This window comes from Rhinatrema bivittatum, chromosome 4 (genome assembly GCF_901001135.1).
Source record: "Rhinatrema bivittatum chromosome 4, aRhiBiv1.1, whole genome shotgun sequence".
Classification (NCBI taxonomy): domain Eukaryota; kingdom Metazoa; phylum Chordata; class Amphibia; order Gymnophiona; family Rhinatrematidae; genus Rhinatrema; species Rhinatrema bivittatum.
Window position 1 is genome coordinate 209,313,112 of NC_042618.1, and position 19,535 is coordinate 209,332,646.

The 19,535-nt window shown below is 48.1% G+C and overlaps 1 protein-coding gene across 1 annotated transcript in view; it reads right to left on the minus strand.

The window, feature by feature from the left end:
* Positions 1–19,535, minus strand: part of RBM5 (RNA binding motif protein 5) — a 255,667-nt gene that overhangs the window by 139,943 nt on the left and 96,189 nt on the right. The window contains 2 exon segments of the mRNA XM_029599640.1: positions 4,752–4,849; positions 10,575–10,735. Coding sequence (XP_029455500.1) covers positions 4,752–4,849; positions 10,575–10,735 — 259 coding nt within the window.

The window sequence follows — 19,535 nt, forward strand, 5'->3', positions numbered from 1 at the left end:
AGCCAAGGTAGAAAGCCTTGTAAGGCTAGGCGCACCATTCACTCGTCTCGAGACGATTGATGGACCACGATCGTTCCGTCGCTGACCACAGACTTTGAATGGACCTTTCTGCACAGACCGCTCCCCGGCCAGAAAGACTGGCATCGGTGGAAATTATCAGCCAGTTCGGCGGGTCCAAATACATTCCCCATTCCAGATTGACGCGCGATAGCCACCACAACAGACTGATCCGGGACTCTGGAAGGAGAGGCATCGGCAGTTGAAACTGTTCCGACACCGGGCTCCACCATGACAGAAGTGCCTGTTGTAACAGTCGTAAGTGAGCGAACGCCCATTGAACCAAGTCCAGGGTGGAGGCCATGGAGCCCAGGACCTGAAGATGATGCCACACTGTGGGATAGCGCCGAAGAAGCGAGTGGATCTGGTCTTGCAACTTTGATACCCGATCTGCCGACAGAAACACCTTTCCTTGTATGGTATTGAATAGGGCTACTAGATAAACCAACACCTGAGTGGGTTCCAATTAACTTCTGAACATTGATCACCCTGCCCAGGGACTACAATGTGAACATCACCCTGTGCACCAATCTCTCGCAGTCCTCTCGAGACTTTGCGCGAATCAACCAGTCGTCCAGATACGGGTGGACCAATATCCCTTGCTCGCAAAGGAAAGCTGCTACCATCACCATTACTTTTGTGAACGTGCGAGGTGCCGTTACAAGGCCAAAAGGAAGGGCTCGAAATTGGAAGTGTTGTCCCAACACCTTGAAACGCAAAAACTTCTGGTGACTTAACCTGATAGGGACACGAAGGTAGGCTTCAGTGAGATCCAGGGACACGAGGAATTCCCCTGTCCGAACAGCCGGCATCACCGTCCTCAATGTCTCCATCTGAAAACGAGGAATCCGGAGGCAACGGTTCACCGTCTGCAGATCCAGAATGGGACGAAACATGCCCTCCTTGGTCACCACAAAGGAAATTGAGTAACGGCCTCTTCCTTGTTGCATCTCTGGAATCAGGACAATAGCCCTGAGGTCGAGAAGTTGTTGCAGAGTCCCCTGGATTGCCTCGTGCTTGCTGAGCGAGGACACTCGGGACTCCACAAACCCCTCTCGAACCAGACGTACCCGTCTCTGATTACCTCTGAGACCCAGTGGTCTGAGGTAAATCTTGCCCATTCCGTGTAAAAGTTGGACAATCTGCCTCCTACAGCTTCGACGACGGAATGGGTGCTCGTGGCTTCATTGAGAGGCTTTGGTGCTGCCTGCACCCGGATGTCCCGAGTCCCTACCCAGCCGGCGACCCCCTCGAAAGGACTGCTGACGCCCAGAAGCCAGTTTAGAGGCGGCCGGCGCGGTATATCTGCTAGTCCTAAATCGACAAGTGTCCCTGAAACGAGCTCGAGGAGGGAAGGCTTTTTTGGATGATCTCCTGTCTTCCGGTAACCAATTGCCCTTGGATTCAGACAGTTTTACCAGCTGATCCAGTTCCTCTCCAAACAGGAGTTTGCCCTTAAAGGGCAGGTTGCAGAGCTGGGATTTAGAGGACAAATCCGCTGCCCAATTCCTCAGTCAGTGGAGCCGTCCCGCCGACATCATTGAGACCATACTCTGGGCCGAGGTCCTCACCAGATCATACAGTGCATCGGCCACATAGTCTTCCCGGATCGAAGCCGGAGTCGCCTAACGCCCCTTCGCTGCCTGCCCCAGTACCGGCAGACGCGTCCTGAACCCAACACAGACATGCTCTCTGCATCAGACTGGCGCAGATTGCAGCTCAAAGACTCAGCACTGCGACCTCAAACGCTCGCTTCAACTGGATTTCCAGCTTCCGGTCCTGCATGTCTTTCAGGGCCGCTGCCCCAGCGACCGGAATAGTGGTCCTTTTGATGACTGCCGCGTCCACTTTAGGGATCTTGAACAGGTCTAAGACATCAACGACAGTGGATACGGTTTAGCCATCGCTCTGCCTACCTTCAGACCAGCATCAGGCACTTCCCACTCCCGGGTCACAAATTTGCGAACCTTCTTCGGGAGAGGGAAAGAAGTAGTGGGACCCCTATTGCCGTCGAGGATGGGATTAACCCCCTCATTGTCCGATTCCTCCTGAGATATCTTAAGGCCCAGGACCTCCAGAATAAGGGGCCGCAGTTCGTCCCGTTTAAATAATCAGACCACATTGGGATCGTCGCCCTCCGCAGGAGGCGTATCGGTGTCATCTGTATCGTCCGTATCCACGTCCCCTGGATCCTGGTCCTTATCCGCCCCTGCTACCGCAGGCATCCCCTGACCCGGACCCCGGTAGGGGCCCCTGAAGGCTCTGAGCGTCCTCCTTTCGCGAGTGCCCCAGTTCCACAGGGGCCTGGCCCAGAATCTGCAGCCCTAGGTACTTTCTCTGGGGGGTGACTGACCTCCCCCCTGGACTCTGGGTCACTTGATTGGCGCATGCCTGCGAGCCAAAAAGGCCTCGTGCATGTGGACGACGAACTCCGGGGAAAACCCCTCCGGGAGCCTCCTCCCCACCGGGAAATTGACTGGGGGTAGAACACCCGCTCCCCCCCAAAAGGTTCTCCCCGACTGGAGCTAAAACGGGGGGGGGGGGGGCGGCGACCTCCCCTGAATTTGGGCTCGGGCCACCCTCGGGGGAGGGGCCTTCTGGTCCCGAAAGCTTTCTGACTTCCTGAGCGCACTCTGGGCACAAAAACTCCGCATCTAGGGCCTGGTCGCAATTGCCACATGTGGCAGGCCGCCGATTTTAAGCGCAGCCCCATTTATGGAAACGCGCTGCCTCGTGGAGTAAGCAGGGAAAAGGCCGCGATTGCTGAACTACCACGCGCAGCCGTGACGGGGGAAAATCAGGTAGAGGGGGGTGAAGGGAAAAAACAGAGCAACGAAAACCTTGCCGACGGGCCGCAGGAACAAGGCCTGACACTGACAAAAAACGCAGCCACGGAAATAAGAAAAAAGGAAACAGCTGGTCAAACCAGGGAAAAACTTACCACGTCCCTTTCCCAGCAACCCGGAGCCCCGGGAGCTGAAGGGACCCGAGCTGACGGTCTCCCCACACGGCCTCTGAGGGTCAGATCCCACCAGACCTACTTCATCTGGCTAGGCTCGCAAAAGCAACACTTTTTTTTTTTTTAATTACAACTTTACTGGGGCCAAAACCAGGGATGTCCTAGCAGGGATCAAGGGAGCAGCTGCAGCAGTGTCCTGTGGTGAATAATCAGGCGCTCCTGGTCTTCACACACGGACCCGGAGCAGGCGAGACCTGGACGGGGATATCCAATCCCCTGGACGCCCGGCTTCCACTGAGGGATGGCCCACGAAGATGCCTAAGACCTCAGGAAGCAATCGCATTTAAAGAAAAAAAAATTTTAAGTACTAAAAAATAAAACAAGAAAACTGCGGGTGTGTAGCTCTGCCATCTGCTGGAGTCAGAGAAATACTGAGGGACTGCAGGTGGCACTCTCGTATATATGGCAGTGCCCAAAGCTTTGTTCTCTGACTCCATCTGCTGGTAGGAATACACAACCCACTTCTCTGGAGTGATTCTGGTACGTACTGGGAACTAATTTTTTAGACATTTTGTTTTCCTTGCTGAGGAGAACGAAGCTTCACATGCGATTCCGCACACGGAAAAAACAGACTGAGGAGAACCTGTTTTTTCTGCGCGGGAAGGCACGCACAGAGCGAAGCTCTGAAGTCTACTATGGAAGCTCCGCCTCCTGGGCCCTGATGGACAGTTCCCATGACAGCATAGCTAATTCAGCCCTGATATCAATGGGAAAAAAATTAGCTGAAAAAATTAGTCAACTGCAGAACTGCGGGATTAACAGCCTCTTCCATCTACTGGAGACAGAGAAATACTGATGAACTGCAGGTGGCACGGTTGCTTAGATACGGTGTCAGCGAGGTTTTTTTTTCTCTGTCTCCATCTGCTGATAGGGGGAGATGAACCCAGGCATCTGGACTGATCCGGGTATGTACAGGGAATGGACATGTTCACGTCATCTGAAAATCCAAGGGCCACATTGCTTTCTACTGCCAGGTACAATACTAGGATATATTGATTCACCCTAGGTTGTTCCCTACATTTTAACTGTGAAGGGATGAGTCTAACCTGTTTGACTACATGCACCTTTTTGTATCTAATACTACTCACACAGACTATTGCAGATTTATTCACTGCAAGACAGTTTTAGCAAATGTTGCTCATACACTAGCACCTCAGCACCAGTGGACAAATCACAAGTCAAAAGAATGCTGTGCATGAATTGCAATTTTCACTTAAAAATCAACATGTTTTTCATATCCCTTAATGTCCTCAGCTTCAGGCTATTTATTTTCAGTCAAGTCAATCTGGGTATAACCTGAGAAACTATTCTTGCCCCTTATTACTCAATATCCTTTTGCTTTGTGGAGACTAGAATTAAACATAGTATTTTAAGAACACTTAAGTCAAAATCAACAGAATGAACAAAGCTCTGAAATACTAGAACAATGCAATATTATACATCAAATTTTGCATATTTTTGTAATAGTATAAAGTAAGTTTGTTTTTTTTTTTAAAGTTAACGTTTTGAAGAAGTCCATTTGATAAAAGCTGCTTTGTACCTCCCCAGGGCAAAAAAATGATTTAATCTCACATAAAGGTATATGTATGTGTGTGGCAAGGGGGGGAAGTTGAGAGGATTAGAACCTATGGACAAAAGAAAATCTCTAATTATGAATGAAAAGCTAATTGCTTACTTTCTTGCACTCTTTGCAAAATCAACACCAATGGTTTTGCCATCAATTTTGAGGGGTGGATGAAGTGTCTGCAGTATCTGTAATAGCTGAGATGCCTCCTAAAGGAGTAAACAAGGCAAGTTAGTTTGGCTATGGGACAAATTACTTTAATACCTAATATTCCAACACTTCAGACTCAAAGTGATGGTGAATACATATAATTTATAATACTGATTTGGAAGCTTCATTAGTGTACAGTTTCAGCAAGGTTTACTTTGTAAGTCATGCAGCTACACTACATTTTAAAAACATTTATAAACAGTACACTTTTTTTTGGCCTGTAGGTCTTCCTTTCAGCTCATTCTGAACCAGGACTGGATTTCTGGTGAAATGAGCTTCCATTCACAACTACTTAGGGATTTTCTCCTCATTTTTATAAACCCACCTTATTATTCCTTGTCTGATCATTTCAGCAATGGTTCTGAGGCCAGGAGCCATTTCCCAGGGCTCCTCACAGGATCCAAATCAAGCCACCAGGTGTTAACCTTAATGACCAAGACTTCCTCTTCCCCCTGCAGCATCTTCACTTGACCCAGAATGCAGAAGGCTTACCCTGGGATTCTCTGCATAGCAGCATACAGGACTGCCACTGAGCTGCCAAGCCATCCTAAGACCAATTCTGAATGGCAACTTTTAGGACTTCTGCTTTGAGGTGTCACTTCTAAGGGCCTGACTTACTGATTTTAATTCCCCAAAGACACAGAAAGAGAAAGGCATCTTAATAAATGAGGCCCTGAGTCCACAGAAAGAATAAAGAAATGTTCTCACCAATATATTCATGGGTATTTGGAAAAGAGCAAAACATTCTATGATATACTGTAAAAAAAATACTGGTTTTGGTCTGACAAATCTTTTTTTTAAATTTTATTTCTAAGGCCTCTATCTCAAATTGAAAGTAACACTTGAATACCATATTTGCTTGCCTGCTACACTGATAGGAAAATTGGTTCTTATCTGCTAATTTTCATTCCTGTAATACCACAGATCAGTCCAGACCAGTGTGTTGTGCAGAGAACAAAATGTCGGGCACTGCTACATAACAGACAGTGCCACCTGCAGTCCTCTCAGTATTGGCCTGTACCCAAGCCCAAACAACTAACCTTACTAAAGGGCGAAGGGGGTTGGAACCCAAAACACAACAGCCAACCACTCGCCCATAACGGAAAAGCAAAAACCACTAAACTACCTCGGAACCTGCTCGTTCAAGAGCATCTGCAATAGAACAAAATTCTTTCTTCAGCAAAACATTACATCTCAAGGCAGTCTTTCGGAATCTGAAATGGGTGTGGGCCTCTGGACTGATCTGTGGTATTACAGGTATGAAAATTAGCAGGTAAGAACCAATTTTCTTTTCCTAAACATACCCAGATCAGTCCAGACCAGTGGGATGTACCAAAGCAATCCTACACTGGGCGGGAACCCAAAAGACCTGCTCTCAGCACACTTTCACTGAAAGTCGTATCCTCTGGAGCCTGAACATCCAATTGGTAATGCATGGTGAAAGTATGAAGGAGAAACAAACTGACACTCCGCCCAAGAGGCCGCCTGTGCTCTAGTAGAATGCGCCTTAAGGCCGCTCGGGACCACACAACCCTTAGCAATACAGGCCAAAGAAATAGCCTCTTTCAACAAGCAAGTCAAAGTGGCCTTCGATGCTTTCTCCCCTTTCCTGGCTCCACCCAGCAAGACAAAAAGATGATCCTACCGTCTGAAAGGGCTGGTAACCTTCAGGTACTGCAGAAGCACCCAAGCATCCAAAAAGGTGAAGATCTCTCCCCATTGTCAGATCCCTAGACCAGTCTGAGAACCCTGGCAACTCCACTGTTTGATTCACATGGAAAACAGAAAACACCTTTGGCAAAAATGAAGGTACCGTACTCAAAGACACCTTGTCAGTAGAAATACTGAAGTCAAGTCAATCTAGCAAGAGCCTGAAGCTCTGAAATACATCTGGCCGAACAGACTGCGACCAGAAACACCATCTTTACAGTAAGATCCTTCAAGGAGGCTCGATTCAAAGGTTCAAAAGGGGGCTCACAGGGAACCCTCAAGATCAAGTTGAGATTCCAGACCAGACATAGCTTGCGAACCAGCAGCTTCAAATACTTCACTCCCTTTAGGAAACGAGTGATATCAGAATGAGAGGCCAACAGCCTGCCCTGCTCATTGCCCGAGACAACCCAGAGCTGAAATCTATACTTGGTGCGAACTATAAGCCAGGCCTTTGGACAGAACGTGTTGCAGAAAGGATAAAATCCACGCAACAGAAGCTAGCAGAGTATCAACTCTCTGCTGACTGCACCAGGACTCAAAAACCTTCCACATACTGATAAAAGCCATGGAAGTAGCAGGTTGTTGAGCCCAAAGAAGTGTGGAAATAAACTCCGAATAACCCTTCATGCACAGTCACCGCCTCTCCAAAGCCGAACCACGAGACAAAAGCAATCCTCACAATCCGAAAATATGGGACCCTGCCGCAGCAGGCCCTGCAGATAAGCCAGCCAGGGGAGACTGTCCTCTGCCAAACAGACACACTAAGTCAGTGAACCACAGACGGTGCGACCAGAACCACTGGTCCTGGATGCGCCTCTATGCAACATAGCACTTGCCTGATGAGCGGCCACGGAGGGAACACAAAGGTGAATCCCAGTCAGCCGACATCATACTAGAGCATCCAGGCCCACCAACCTGACTTCTAGTCTTCGAATGAAGAACCGTAACCTCTTCGAGTTGGCCGCTTTTGCCATGAGATCCAGTTGAGGAACACTCCATCTGGCACAAATGTGGTTCCAGGTTTCCAGGGGCAGTTCCCATTCCACTGGATCTAGTTGTTGTCGACTTAAGACATCTGGCCTGCACGTTGTCTACTCCTGTGACATGAGAGGCCGCATTCCCTTCAGGCCACCTAAAACAGTTAAGCTTCCCAAGCCAGTGTGACTTCCTTGTTCCTCCTTTGCGGTTGATGTTCTCCGAGACATTGCATTGACCAATGCTCGTACCATTCGATCCTGAACCAGGAACACCTCCAAAGCCCTGCACACTGCCCTCGTTTCCAGACATTGATACACCAAGTTTTCTCTGGCATCAACCAGAGACCCTGGGCCGAGTGTCCCAAGCACACTTCCCCAGCCTTTGAGGCTGTCATCAGTGGTCATCACCACCCAATCCGAAAATTCAAGAGGAATGCCCTTGTCCAAACTGGGCCAAGACAGCCTCCATGCCAGACTGGACCTGGCCTCCTGCATCAGGGGCAAGGGGTTATAATACTCCTCTATTGGATTCCCCCCCGAAAGGAACGCTGAGGATTCGATGATTACTTTTGTCCCGTGGAAGGGGAGCCTCTACCGGCCCAAAACCACCTTGATTCTCGAAAATGAGGACAAGCGGAAAAAGTTCTTCTTGGTGCTCTTATCTTCCAGTAGGTGACTGCGCTTAGTTTCACCCAGGCACTTCATGAGCTGGTCCAGGTCCTTCCCAAAAAGAAGCTTTCCCTTAAAGGGGAGAATACATAACTGAATCTTTAGACGTCTGCTGACCAATTGCTCAACCATAAGAGCCACCACCACCGAAACCATACTTCTAGCCGTGGTGCACACCAAATCATATAAGGCATCTGCCACATAACACACCCCGCCTCCAGACGGGCCGCCTGTGTGGGGGATAGCACACCTAGAGATGCCTACTCTTGCGGCTTCTGGATCCAGCACAAACAAGCACGCTGCATCATACTAACGCACACTGCCATCTGGAGACAACACCGACACCTCAAGTATGAGCTTCAATTGAACTTCCAGCTTACTAACCTGGATATCCTTGAGGGTAGCTGCCCCCGCCACCAGAATCATAGTTTTTTTTTGTCACCGCAGATACTGCTGTATCGACTGGCGTTTTAAGTTGATTCAAGTGCCTCTGTAAGAGGGGGTACAGCTTAGCCATGGCCCTTCCAACCTTCAAGCCCACTTCCAGTGAGTTCCAATTGAACTTCTGGATCTTCTTCAGAATGGGAAAGGCACTGGGGGGACCCCACAGACTATCAAGTATCAGGTTAACGCCCTAGTTGTCAGACTCCTCCTGAGTGAGCTTGACACCCAGTTCCTCCAAGAACTGAGGAATAAGTGGTCTGAGCTTTTCCTTCTTAAACAAGCGCACCACCTGGGGGTCATCCCCCTCTGCGCCAGCCGCATCCGTGAGGTCCGGTTCCTCCCTGCTCCCATCCAAGCCTGGAGTCTGGTCCGCGTCTGGGTCCCCCTCGAGCTCCGTAGCGGAGAGGGTGTCCCCTATTCTTGTGGGTCAGAGTCCTCCAGATCTCTCGGGGATGTATCGGTATGCACAGCCCGCACCCTGCGATGCCGCACCGAAGCTGCCCCTGCGAACGTCAGAGGTTCCTTGGAGGACCCACAAGGCCTCTTCATTGTCCTCCGCTTAGCTACCTTCCTTGCAAGGAAGGCCTCATGCATCAGCAAAACAAATTCTGGAGAAAAGCTCTCCAGACCCTCCGTAACTCCCTTAGGGCTACTGGGCTCGGAGACTGCCTCCTCAACGCCATCCTCACGCCCCTGTGCCACAGGAGAAAAAGGCAGAGGAAAGTCACCAGAGCCCCCCGGCTGGAACCCCATGGTTGGGATCCCCCCCCCTTGGGAACTGCAGGGGCAGAGGACCTCACTTTGGCCCCCACCACGGGCCCCGCAGACTGAGGGGGCCGCCGGGTCTTAACAGAGGCTCCCTCCCCCCCTACCCTGAAGTACAGGTAGTGCACAGGGAAAGAGGAGAGAGGTGGGCAGACCAGGCACTGCAGGCCCTACAGGGTTCTCCCCAAGGTTTCTCCGACATTCCCGATCACTACGCAGAAAACGCTGCTGTCCAGGAAGGACGCCCCACGTGACCAGTTAGGCCGCATTGTTGCGCGATCCCTAAAGGTGTGCGGGAGGTCGACAGGGGAAGTAAGCATAAGAGCGCGAAAAGGACTCCAAACGGCCCGAAATCATGGCCAGCCACCGCCAGGGAAGCCCTCAAGCATGTGGTCGGAGCAAAGGCAGGCAGCAGTGCGTGGCTAAAAACAGCCCCAAATGCCCAAATCACAGAAAACCACGGTGTGCTGGTGCGATTGGGCCCCATCCAGAAGCCTCCCTGCAGAATGTCGGCCAGTACCACTCCCCCTTCCTCCAATGACACTGCACTCACCCAAGTCGTCCACCCTGGTCCTGCACCGCAAGCCGACTCTCCTAGCAGGCCCTCCGCAAACAAACCAAAGGAAAAACTACTTTTTTTTTTTTAAACAAAAACTTTACTATCAGAAAAAAATCAAAAGAAGACAGACCCTTAAAGGGATACTTCCCTGAGGGAAGCAGTGGCGGAGAGAAGGGGACCTCAGGGAACGATGAGGGAGCCAGCCCCCTGGCTATCAGGGGCCCTGGAATCCACAGGCATCTACAGCCAGGGGTATCCAACCTCCTCATTCACCCGGCTCAACTCGAGGGGTGACCCACTAAGGAACCTGGCACCTTGAGGAGCAGCTCCCAAATTTCCAACTGCCGATCAATCAGGACTGCAGGTTTGCACCTCTATCATCTGCGGGAGACAGAGAAATGCTATGGGACTGCAGGTGGCACGCTCGGTTATGTAACAGTGCCTCAAAGTTTTGTTCTCTGCCTCCATCTGCTGGTAGGCATGCATAAACCTACTGGTCTGGACTGATCTGGGTATGTTCAGGAAAGAAAAGGTCATAAGAAGTCATTTTAATAGCTTTATTCACTGATAATTTTTGAAAACAGATAAGGCCCTCACCAGTGCTGAAGAAAGCTGTACAAAGGCAAAGCCTCGGTTCTGCTGAGTCTGCTTATCTTTGATGAGACGAATGTTGCTAACAGCTAATGAGGCGTATGGTGATAGTGCATTCATGATGGCATCCACTACTGTGTGAGGAGCAATGTTCCGCAGGATAATTGCTGCAAAAGGAACAAAACCCAAAAAAGGTTACATGCTGCTTTCAATTCCACCAACTGGGATCAAATAAAATAGCTGTAAGTAAAAGTTGGTGGCTACTGGGTGACAGAGGTGCTTCCACATACTATAACAGGGATGTTAACCATTGGAAGGTTCAAATTATGTTGTGCTGCATCATTCTGAGTAGTGCAATGCATGTTCATTTCCCATAAGGATCACCTCAGAACACTATTTATCATGAGAGGGCATTGGCTCACACAAGAACAAAAGGTTTTCCAGAGCTGTGACAATTTACACCATCAAAATCCAGTTATCACACCAAACGTGTTAACAATATTAACTCTGTAGTGAATCCTCTGCAGAAATATTCACATACAGGTTTAATACCTGAACATGGAAATAACAGTTGGAAATTTTAATCCACTTCACATTCACTGAATGTTTCTTCACCTGGTGACAGGACAAGTTTGCAGACCTAAATGGTGAAAGTTAGTATCCAAATTTTGAAATTCCTTATCTTATAACTTCCTTGCCTTTAATACAGTCAGGCCAGATCAATGGATTATGCATGCTAACCAACAGATGGAGGACAGATCAATAGGCTTACTGATGTCATTCCTTATATACCTCTGGGCTGACAAGCCTGCCAATATTCCTGTAAAAGCAAATTGTGGACAAGTTCAATACCCTCAACTATCAACAATATGGTCAGTTTAAGTGACTTTTTTTTTTTAAACAGAAATAACTCACCTGCAAAGTATATAAATTCATTCTGGTCCTCAACTCCATTTACCTGTCTACAAGTAAATTCCCGTGAAAGGCACGTAATGTATAATCCAGCAGCATACAGAGGGCACTGGCTTGGTCTGGCTGTATTAAAGGAAATTATCAGATAAGTAATTTCACCTTCCTCTACATCCAAGTCAGACCAGTGGGATGTACCCAAGCTACTCCATGATAGGACTGAATGCTGCCCCAGCCCCTCGTACCACCACCAAAGCAAAGGAAGCCTCCTCTCAAGCTCTGACATCCAGGTTGTAATGCCTAGAAAAGGTATGCAAAGACGACCACGTTACCGCTTTATAGATCTACAAAGCAAAAACTATTTGCCACACTGCCCAAGAAACTGCCTGCACCTGCTTCGAAAAGGGAATGCTGGAATTCAGCTGCTATAATTACCTACTTAATCCAGTGTGCCACCATAACCCTAGAGGCTGCTTTACCCTTCCTTGTTCCACCATACAGAGCAACGTTGAACAGAGCGTCTGAAGACACTAGTGACCTTGAGATATCATAAAAGTATCCTCACTTCAAAAGGGAGGTAAGAGCATGTAGTCTTCAGAACCCGCCTTTCTGTAAGGCAGAGAGACTGACTGGTCCATCTGAAATGTTTTTAATTTATAAAACTTATAAACCGCAAATTACAAATAAAATTGAACTAAGCTATGTACATAAAACATACAGCATAAAATGTAAACTGTAAATATACTAACATTTTAAATTAAATACAAAAATCATAAACCTGAAATGACCTTTGGAAGGAAGGAGGGAAATGCACACATCTGGACACTTTCCTTTGTAATGAATAAGAAAGGTTCCCTGCAAGACAACACTTGCAAATCAGATTCTCTCTGAGCTGAACAAAACAGCGATTAGGAAGACCATCTTCAATGTAAATAGCCTTAAGGAAATAACCGTAAAAATAGCAAACTGCTAACAATGATAAAACTAAGTTCAGGTCCCAAGGTGGAACCGTAATCCAGAGTAGAGTACTAATATGCTTAATGCCCCTCAAGAACAGAGTTATCCAGATGAGAAAATAGCAAACTACCACCAATTCGAAACCTACAGCAAGAGAGCCACTACTTGCACCTTCATCATATTAAGAGCCAACCCCATAGAGGCCTTCCTGTAACAATTCCAAAATCAATAGAACAGGTGTGGCCCCTGGGGTACACTTGACACCAGGGCATTAATCCTCAAACTTTCCAAACCCAACATAAGCAAAGGAAGTGGAGAATTTTCTAGCTTTCAGTAGCATAGTCACCCCAGCTTGGGAGTAACCCTTCATTAATTGTGCCCTCCTAAGGGCTAAACCATAAGACAAAACAGATCTGATTCTTTGACATCAGATCCTGGCAAACGAAATCCCTGTGAGACTGAATTCTTAGAGAGCTATCAAACAGCAGATGCTGGGGATCCCTACTGTTCGGAGCCAACAGCAGTACCAGCCATGGATGCTCTGTGATTTTTCAAAGAAATGTATCATAGGCCGAGAAGGAAAAACGTTGAACCAGGGCACTGATTCCAGCCGAACCACCATCTCTTTCAGCTGAAAATCTGCACACTTTAGCATTCTGACTGGTCACAATCAGATCCCAGTCTGGCCTCCCCCACTTCACAACAATTTTGTCAAAGGCTCTTTGAAAACGGAAACCATTTCCCTGGGTGTACATGACTGACTTAATCCACTTGAACTATACCCACATCTATGTGAAACACCAACAAACCTGAAAATTAATTTTGCCCTATGAAGGACATTTATCTTTAAAGACATATGAGGCCTTCAAGCTTCTGCTTGATTTTTCATGAACACTAATGCATTGCATTGTCAGACATTACCCTGATCACTTGCCCCATTATCCAAGGCATAAAGTCAAGGAGAGTCAACCTAAGCACCCTGGCTTTCACGCAGTTGATGGACCAGCTTGCTTCTTCGGGGGTCTTCTGTCCCTGCACCAAGAGCTTCTGACAGTGCACTCTTCCTCCCCAGCCCAAGAAACTGGCATCTGCATCAGAATGATCCAGACTAGGGTCACCAAACACACTCATCGTTCCAATTGCTTGTTGTCTAACCACTATTGTGCGTTCTGTCTTGTCTCCTTCAGCAACGGTAGTCTCACAAATTACCGTTGGGCGTGGGAATCCCACCTGGAAAGCAAACCTCTGAAGCAGCCACATGTATAATCTCACATCTAGCACTGGCTCCAAGGCTGCCACCATAGATCCGAGAGTCCTGAAGTAGGACCACATCATCTGATTCCTGGTTACCCTCAATGCCTGGATCTGGCCCCACATCTGAACACTTGTTCCATTAGATGTACACATACCATCTACTTCCTATTTCTTATTCACAAATAATCCAGTGTCTGAGATGGCATAAGATTATTCTCAGGAAAAATGATAATACACCCCAATTGCTATAGTAATTAAACCACTTGCTGGGAAGCTAAAATGCCTTCCTGAAGGATTTCACTCATATCAGCCAATCATCCAGATAAAGGAGTATCAAATTACCCTTCTTGTACAGTGTCTCTGCTGCCACCACCAGCAACACCTTTGAAAAGGTTTTCGGGGCTGTTTCTAACCTAAAGGTTAGAGTCTAAAACTGAAGATGCTGCCCCAGCACTACAAAAAATGCAGAAAACGCAGAAGTCTTCTGAACTGGAATATGAAGACAGGCTTTCATCAAATCCAGAGTGGTCAGAGATACCTTTTCCCTGCACCTCTAACACAACTGATCCTACTGTTGCCATCCTGAACTGGGTCACCTTCAAGAAATAGTTAACCCACTTCAAGGCCAGGGTGGAGCAAAATGGAGAAATTACTTATCTGATAATTTCGTTTTCCTTAGTGTAGACAGATGGACCGACGGGTTAAAGGGGCAATTAGAGAAGATAAGGCCATCGCGGAAAGATTAAATGATTTTTTTGCTTCAGTGTTTACTGAAGAGGATGTTGAGGAGATACCTGTATTGGAGAAGGTTTTCATGGGTAATGATTCAGATGGACTGAACCAAATCACGGTGAACCTAGAAGATGTGGTAGGCCTGATTGACAAACTGAAGAGTAGTAAATCACCTGGACCAGATGGTATACCCCAGGGTTTTGAAGGAACTAAAAAATGAAATTTCAGACCTATTAGTAAAAATGTGTAACCTATCATTAAAATCATCCATTGTACCTGAAGACTGGAATGTAACCCCAATATTTAAAAAGGGCAAAAAGGATGGTACAGTCTGAAGCTGCACCACCCCCAGAATCACACAGCAAGAAAGAGCCTGCAGTTCGGAAACCCAACGTGCAGAACAGATTGCCAATAGAAAAACAGTCTTCAAGGTAAGCAGCTGCAAGGAAAGGCCACATAGTAGCTGAAAAGTAAGACCCATCAAGAAATTCAGGACCAGATTAAGGTCCCACAGAGGCACCGGCAGCCGCAAGAGAGGACAAAGATGCTTATCTCCCTTCAAGAACTGGGACACATCTGGATGGGAAGCCAAAGGCATTCCTTTGACTCACCCCTTATAACAAGGGAGAGCCTACATTTGAATCTTCAAGGTGTTAAGGGCCAAGCCTTTACGCAATCCTTCCTGTAAAAATTCCCAAATTAATGGAATTTCTACTTTGAAAACCTTGCTCCTCGCACCAGGCCTCAAAAACTCTCCAGCCTGACGTAAGCCAGAAACACAGAAACTTTTCTGGCGAAGGCAAAGTGGAAATCTCTCCAGCAGAATAACCATACTTCAATGAAGCCCTCTTAAGAGCAAAACCATAAGACAAAATTGACCAATCGTCGTACAGAATGAGTCCCTGCTGCAACAGATCCTTCCAAAGTAGCAGTCTGAGGGAACTGCCGACCAGCAGTCTCTGCAGATCTGCATACCAATGCCACTGGGGCCAATCCGAAGCTTCCAAAACTACGGTGTCAGCCTGACTTGCAATCTTCCAAACAATTCTGCTTCTCCGAGGTCAGGGCGGGAAGGTATAACACCACGCCCTGTGGCCGCACCTGAACGAGAACATCGATGCCCAGAGCTTTTGGATCCCTTCTATGACTGAAGAACCACAGAACTTTCACATTGCCAGAAGTTGTCAGCAAGTCTATATACAGGCGTCTCCAGTACTCCACTATGAGCTGAAAGGCTTCCTCCGCTAATGCCCACTCTACATAAGAACATAAGAAATTGCCATACTGGGTCCATCAAAGCCCAGTATCCTGTTTCCAATAGTGGCCAATCCAGGCAACACGTACCTGGCAAGTACCCAAGCTACTGATGCCAGTAATAGCAGTGGCTATTCCCTAAGTCAACTTGATTAATAGAAGTTAATGAACTTCTCCAAGAACTTCTCCAAACCTTTTTTAAACCCAGCTACACTAACTGCACTAACCACCTCCTCTGGCAACAAATTCCAGAGCTTAACTGTGCGCTGAGTGAAAAAATGTTCTTCAATTAGTTTTAAATGTGCTGCTTCAAATTTCATGGAGTGCCCCTTAGTCCTATTATCTGAAAGAGTAAATAACCGATTCACATTTACCCGTTCTAGACCTTTCATGATTTTAAAGACCTCTATCATAGCCCCACAACCATCTTATCTCTTCTCCCAAGAGGTCAGGCCTCCTGTATCACGAGGTCCCCCTGAGACCCAACCAAGTCATCAGAGTCTGCCTCAGCAAACCCAGAAAGCAAATGTTGCTTACCTGATGTAACAGGTGTTCTCACAGGACAGCAGGATGTTAGTCCTCACAAATGGGTGACATCGAGGATGGAGCCCACCACGGAAAACTTCTGTCAAAGTTTAAACAGAACTTTGACTGGCCCCTACTGGGCATGCCCAGCAAGGCACTGACCCTGCAGCCAGCAGGGGTCTCCCTTCAGTCTGATTTTCAAAGCTACAGGCAGTGCCTAGAAAGTAAGAATAAAACGAACCCAACACCGCGGGGAGGCGGGCGGGTTTCGTGAGGACTAACATCCTGCTGTCCTGTGAGAACACCTGTTACATCAGGTAAGCAACATTTGCTTTCTCACAGGACAAGCAGGATGGTTGTCCTCACAAATGGGTGAGTACCGAGCTGAGGATGTCCCGACTTGCACCAAATGTACCCAACGGTGTGCAGCAGGCACAATAAGTGAGGAGAAATTTGGGAAAGGGCATCCGCACCCAACCGGGTAGGTGGAAGGGTGTTGGTACATCAGGTTGGAAAAAGGTTACGCAAGACAGACTGGCCGAAGATGGAGTCCTGTCTTCCAGCCTTGTCCAAACAATAATGGGCTGCAAAGGTATGGAGAGAACTCCAGGTTGCAGCTTTGCAGATGTCAGGATCGAAGGTGTGCCACTGACGTCGCCATGGCCCTCACAGAGTGTGCTTTAACACGGTCTTGAAAAGGAATGCCAGCTTGCTCATAGCAAAAAGAAATGCAGTCCGCCAACCAGGAGGAAAGAGCCTGCTTACCCACAGGTTGTCCTAACTTATTAGGATGGAAAGAGACGAATAATTGAGTGCTCTTCCTATGGGAAACTGTACGGTCTAGGTAAAAAGCTAGAGCTCGTTTACAGTCTAGGGTATGCAGGGTCTGCTCTCCAGAGTTGGAGTGGGGCCTGGGAAAAAAGATAGGTAGTATGATGGATTGATTGATATGAAACTCAGAAACTACCTTAGGTAAAAATTTAGGGTGAGTGCGGAGTACCGCCCGGTCCTGCAGGAGCTTAGTGTAAGGCGGATAGGTAACTAGGGCCTGTAATTCACTAACCCTGCGAGCTGAAGTAATAGCCAAAAGGAATAACACTTTCCAAGTGAGATATTTAAAGTCACAGGAGTGCAGAGGTTCGAAAGGAGGTTTCATAAGACGACCAAGAACCAGGTTAAGGTCCCAGGATGGGGCCGGAGGACGCAAGGGCGGCTTTAGATGGAGCAAGCCCTTAAGAAAGCGTGTTACTAGGGGTTGTACTGAAATAGGATTACCCCCAATACCCTTATGGAAGGCGGCTACCGCACTGACATGCATTCTGATAGAAGAGGTTTTAAGACCTGATTCAGAGAGATGCCATAAATAGTCCAAGAATTTGGAGATTGGACAGGAAAGGGGATCAAGGGACTGAGAAGTGCACCATGATGTGTACCTTTTCCATTTGTATGAGTAAGACTTTCTTGTGGAAGGCTTTCGTGAAGCTATCAGGACCCGAGAAACGGAATCTGAAAGGTTGAAAGGCTGAAGGACTAACCTTTCAACATCCATGCCGTCAGGGACAAGACTTGGAGGTTGGGATGGAGGAGGCATCCGTCGTTTTGAGTGAGCAGATGCGGGTCCTTTCCCAGAGGAATGTGCCTGCGGATGGAGAGATCCTGGAGTATTGGAAACCATACTTGGCGTGGCCAGTAAGGTGCTATCAGGATCATGGTTCCTCCGTCCTGGCGTAGCTTCACGAGAGTCTTTGACACAAGAGGGAGTGGAGGGAATGCATAGAGCAGACCGGTTGTCCACTTGAGGGAGAATGCATCCCTCGGCCGAGAGTGCTGGCTCCGAATGAGAGAGCAGTAATCGTCCACTTTGTGGTTCTGAGGGGACGCAAAGAGGTCTATGCGGGGAGAACCCCACTTGTGAAACAGAGAGGTCGCTACCAGAGGATCGAGTGACCACTCGTGTGGGTGGAAGACACGGCTCAGCTGGTCTGCCAATACATTGTCTACTCCCGGCAGGTAAGTGGCCCTGAGGTACATGGAGTGGGAGAGGGCTTCCGCCCAGATCTGCGCAGCTTCCTGACACAGAAGGAAGGAGCCTGTGCCTCCCTGCTTGTTTATGTACCACATGGCCACTTGGTTGTCCATCTGGATTAAGATTATCTGATGAAAGAGATGATCTTTGAAAGTGCGGAGCGCACAGCGGATTGCTCGAAGTTCCAGGAAATTGATCTGGTGTTCGGCTTCCTCTTTGGACCATAACCCTTGGGTTTGAAAGTCGTCCACATGGGCTCCCCAACCGATGTGAGAAGCGTCGGTGGTTAGGATTACTTGCGGATCCGGTGGAAGAAAGGGTAAGCCCTGAAGGAGGTTGACCTGAGTCGTCCACCAGGTCAAGGATAGGCGCAGCGCTTGTGTGACTGTGACTATGGAGGACAGAGGCTGAAAAGCTTGAATCCATTGGTGTCGTAGAGTCCATTGTGTTACTCTCATGGCTAGTCGGGTCATGGGAGTGACTTGAACCGAGGATGCCATGTGCCCTAGGAGAATGAGGAACTGGCGAGCCGTGGCAGTGTTCGGAGGCTGGAGCTGGCGAGCCAGGGACATTAGGGTGTGGACCCTCTGAAGAGGAAGGTAAGCCTTTGCCTGTAAGGTGTCCAAGTCTGCCCCAATGAAGGATAAGGTTTGAGACGGGACTAAGCAAGATTTCTCATAATTGACGAGAAACCCAAAGGAAAGGAGTGTTTGAATAGTCAATTTTAGGGAGGATTGAGCTATCTGTTGGGTGGAGGCCCTGATTAGCCAATCGTCCAGGTATGGGTAGACGTGGACACCTTCCTTCCTTAGGAATGCTGCTACCACTACGAGACATTTGGTAAAGACTCGTGGGGCAGAAGCTAGACCGAAAGGGAGGACACGGTATTGATAATGGTCGTGGCCTACTAGAAACCGCAGATATTTGCGATGGGATTGTGTGATCGCAATGTGGGTATAAGCGTCCTTGAGGTCGAGAGAGCACAGCCAATCCCCTCTTTGTAGGAGAGGGAGCAGCGCGCCTAGGGTTACCATTTTGAACTTCTCTTTTTGAAGGTATTTGTTGAGGGCTCGAAGGTCCAAAATGGGACGTAGTCCCCCTGATTTCTTTGGTATTAGGAAGTATCTGGAATAGAATCCCTTGCCTCGTTGAGAGGGAGGAACGGGTTCTATAGCATTTGATTGCAGAAGAAGGGATACTTCCTGTTGTAATTGAGCCAAATGGGTGGATAGACTCCACGCTTGAAGAGGCGGGGAGTCTGCCGGAAGAGTTATGAAGTTGAGGTGGTAACCCTGTGCGATAATTGTTAG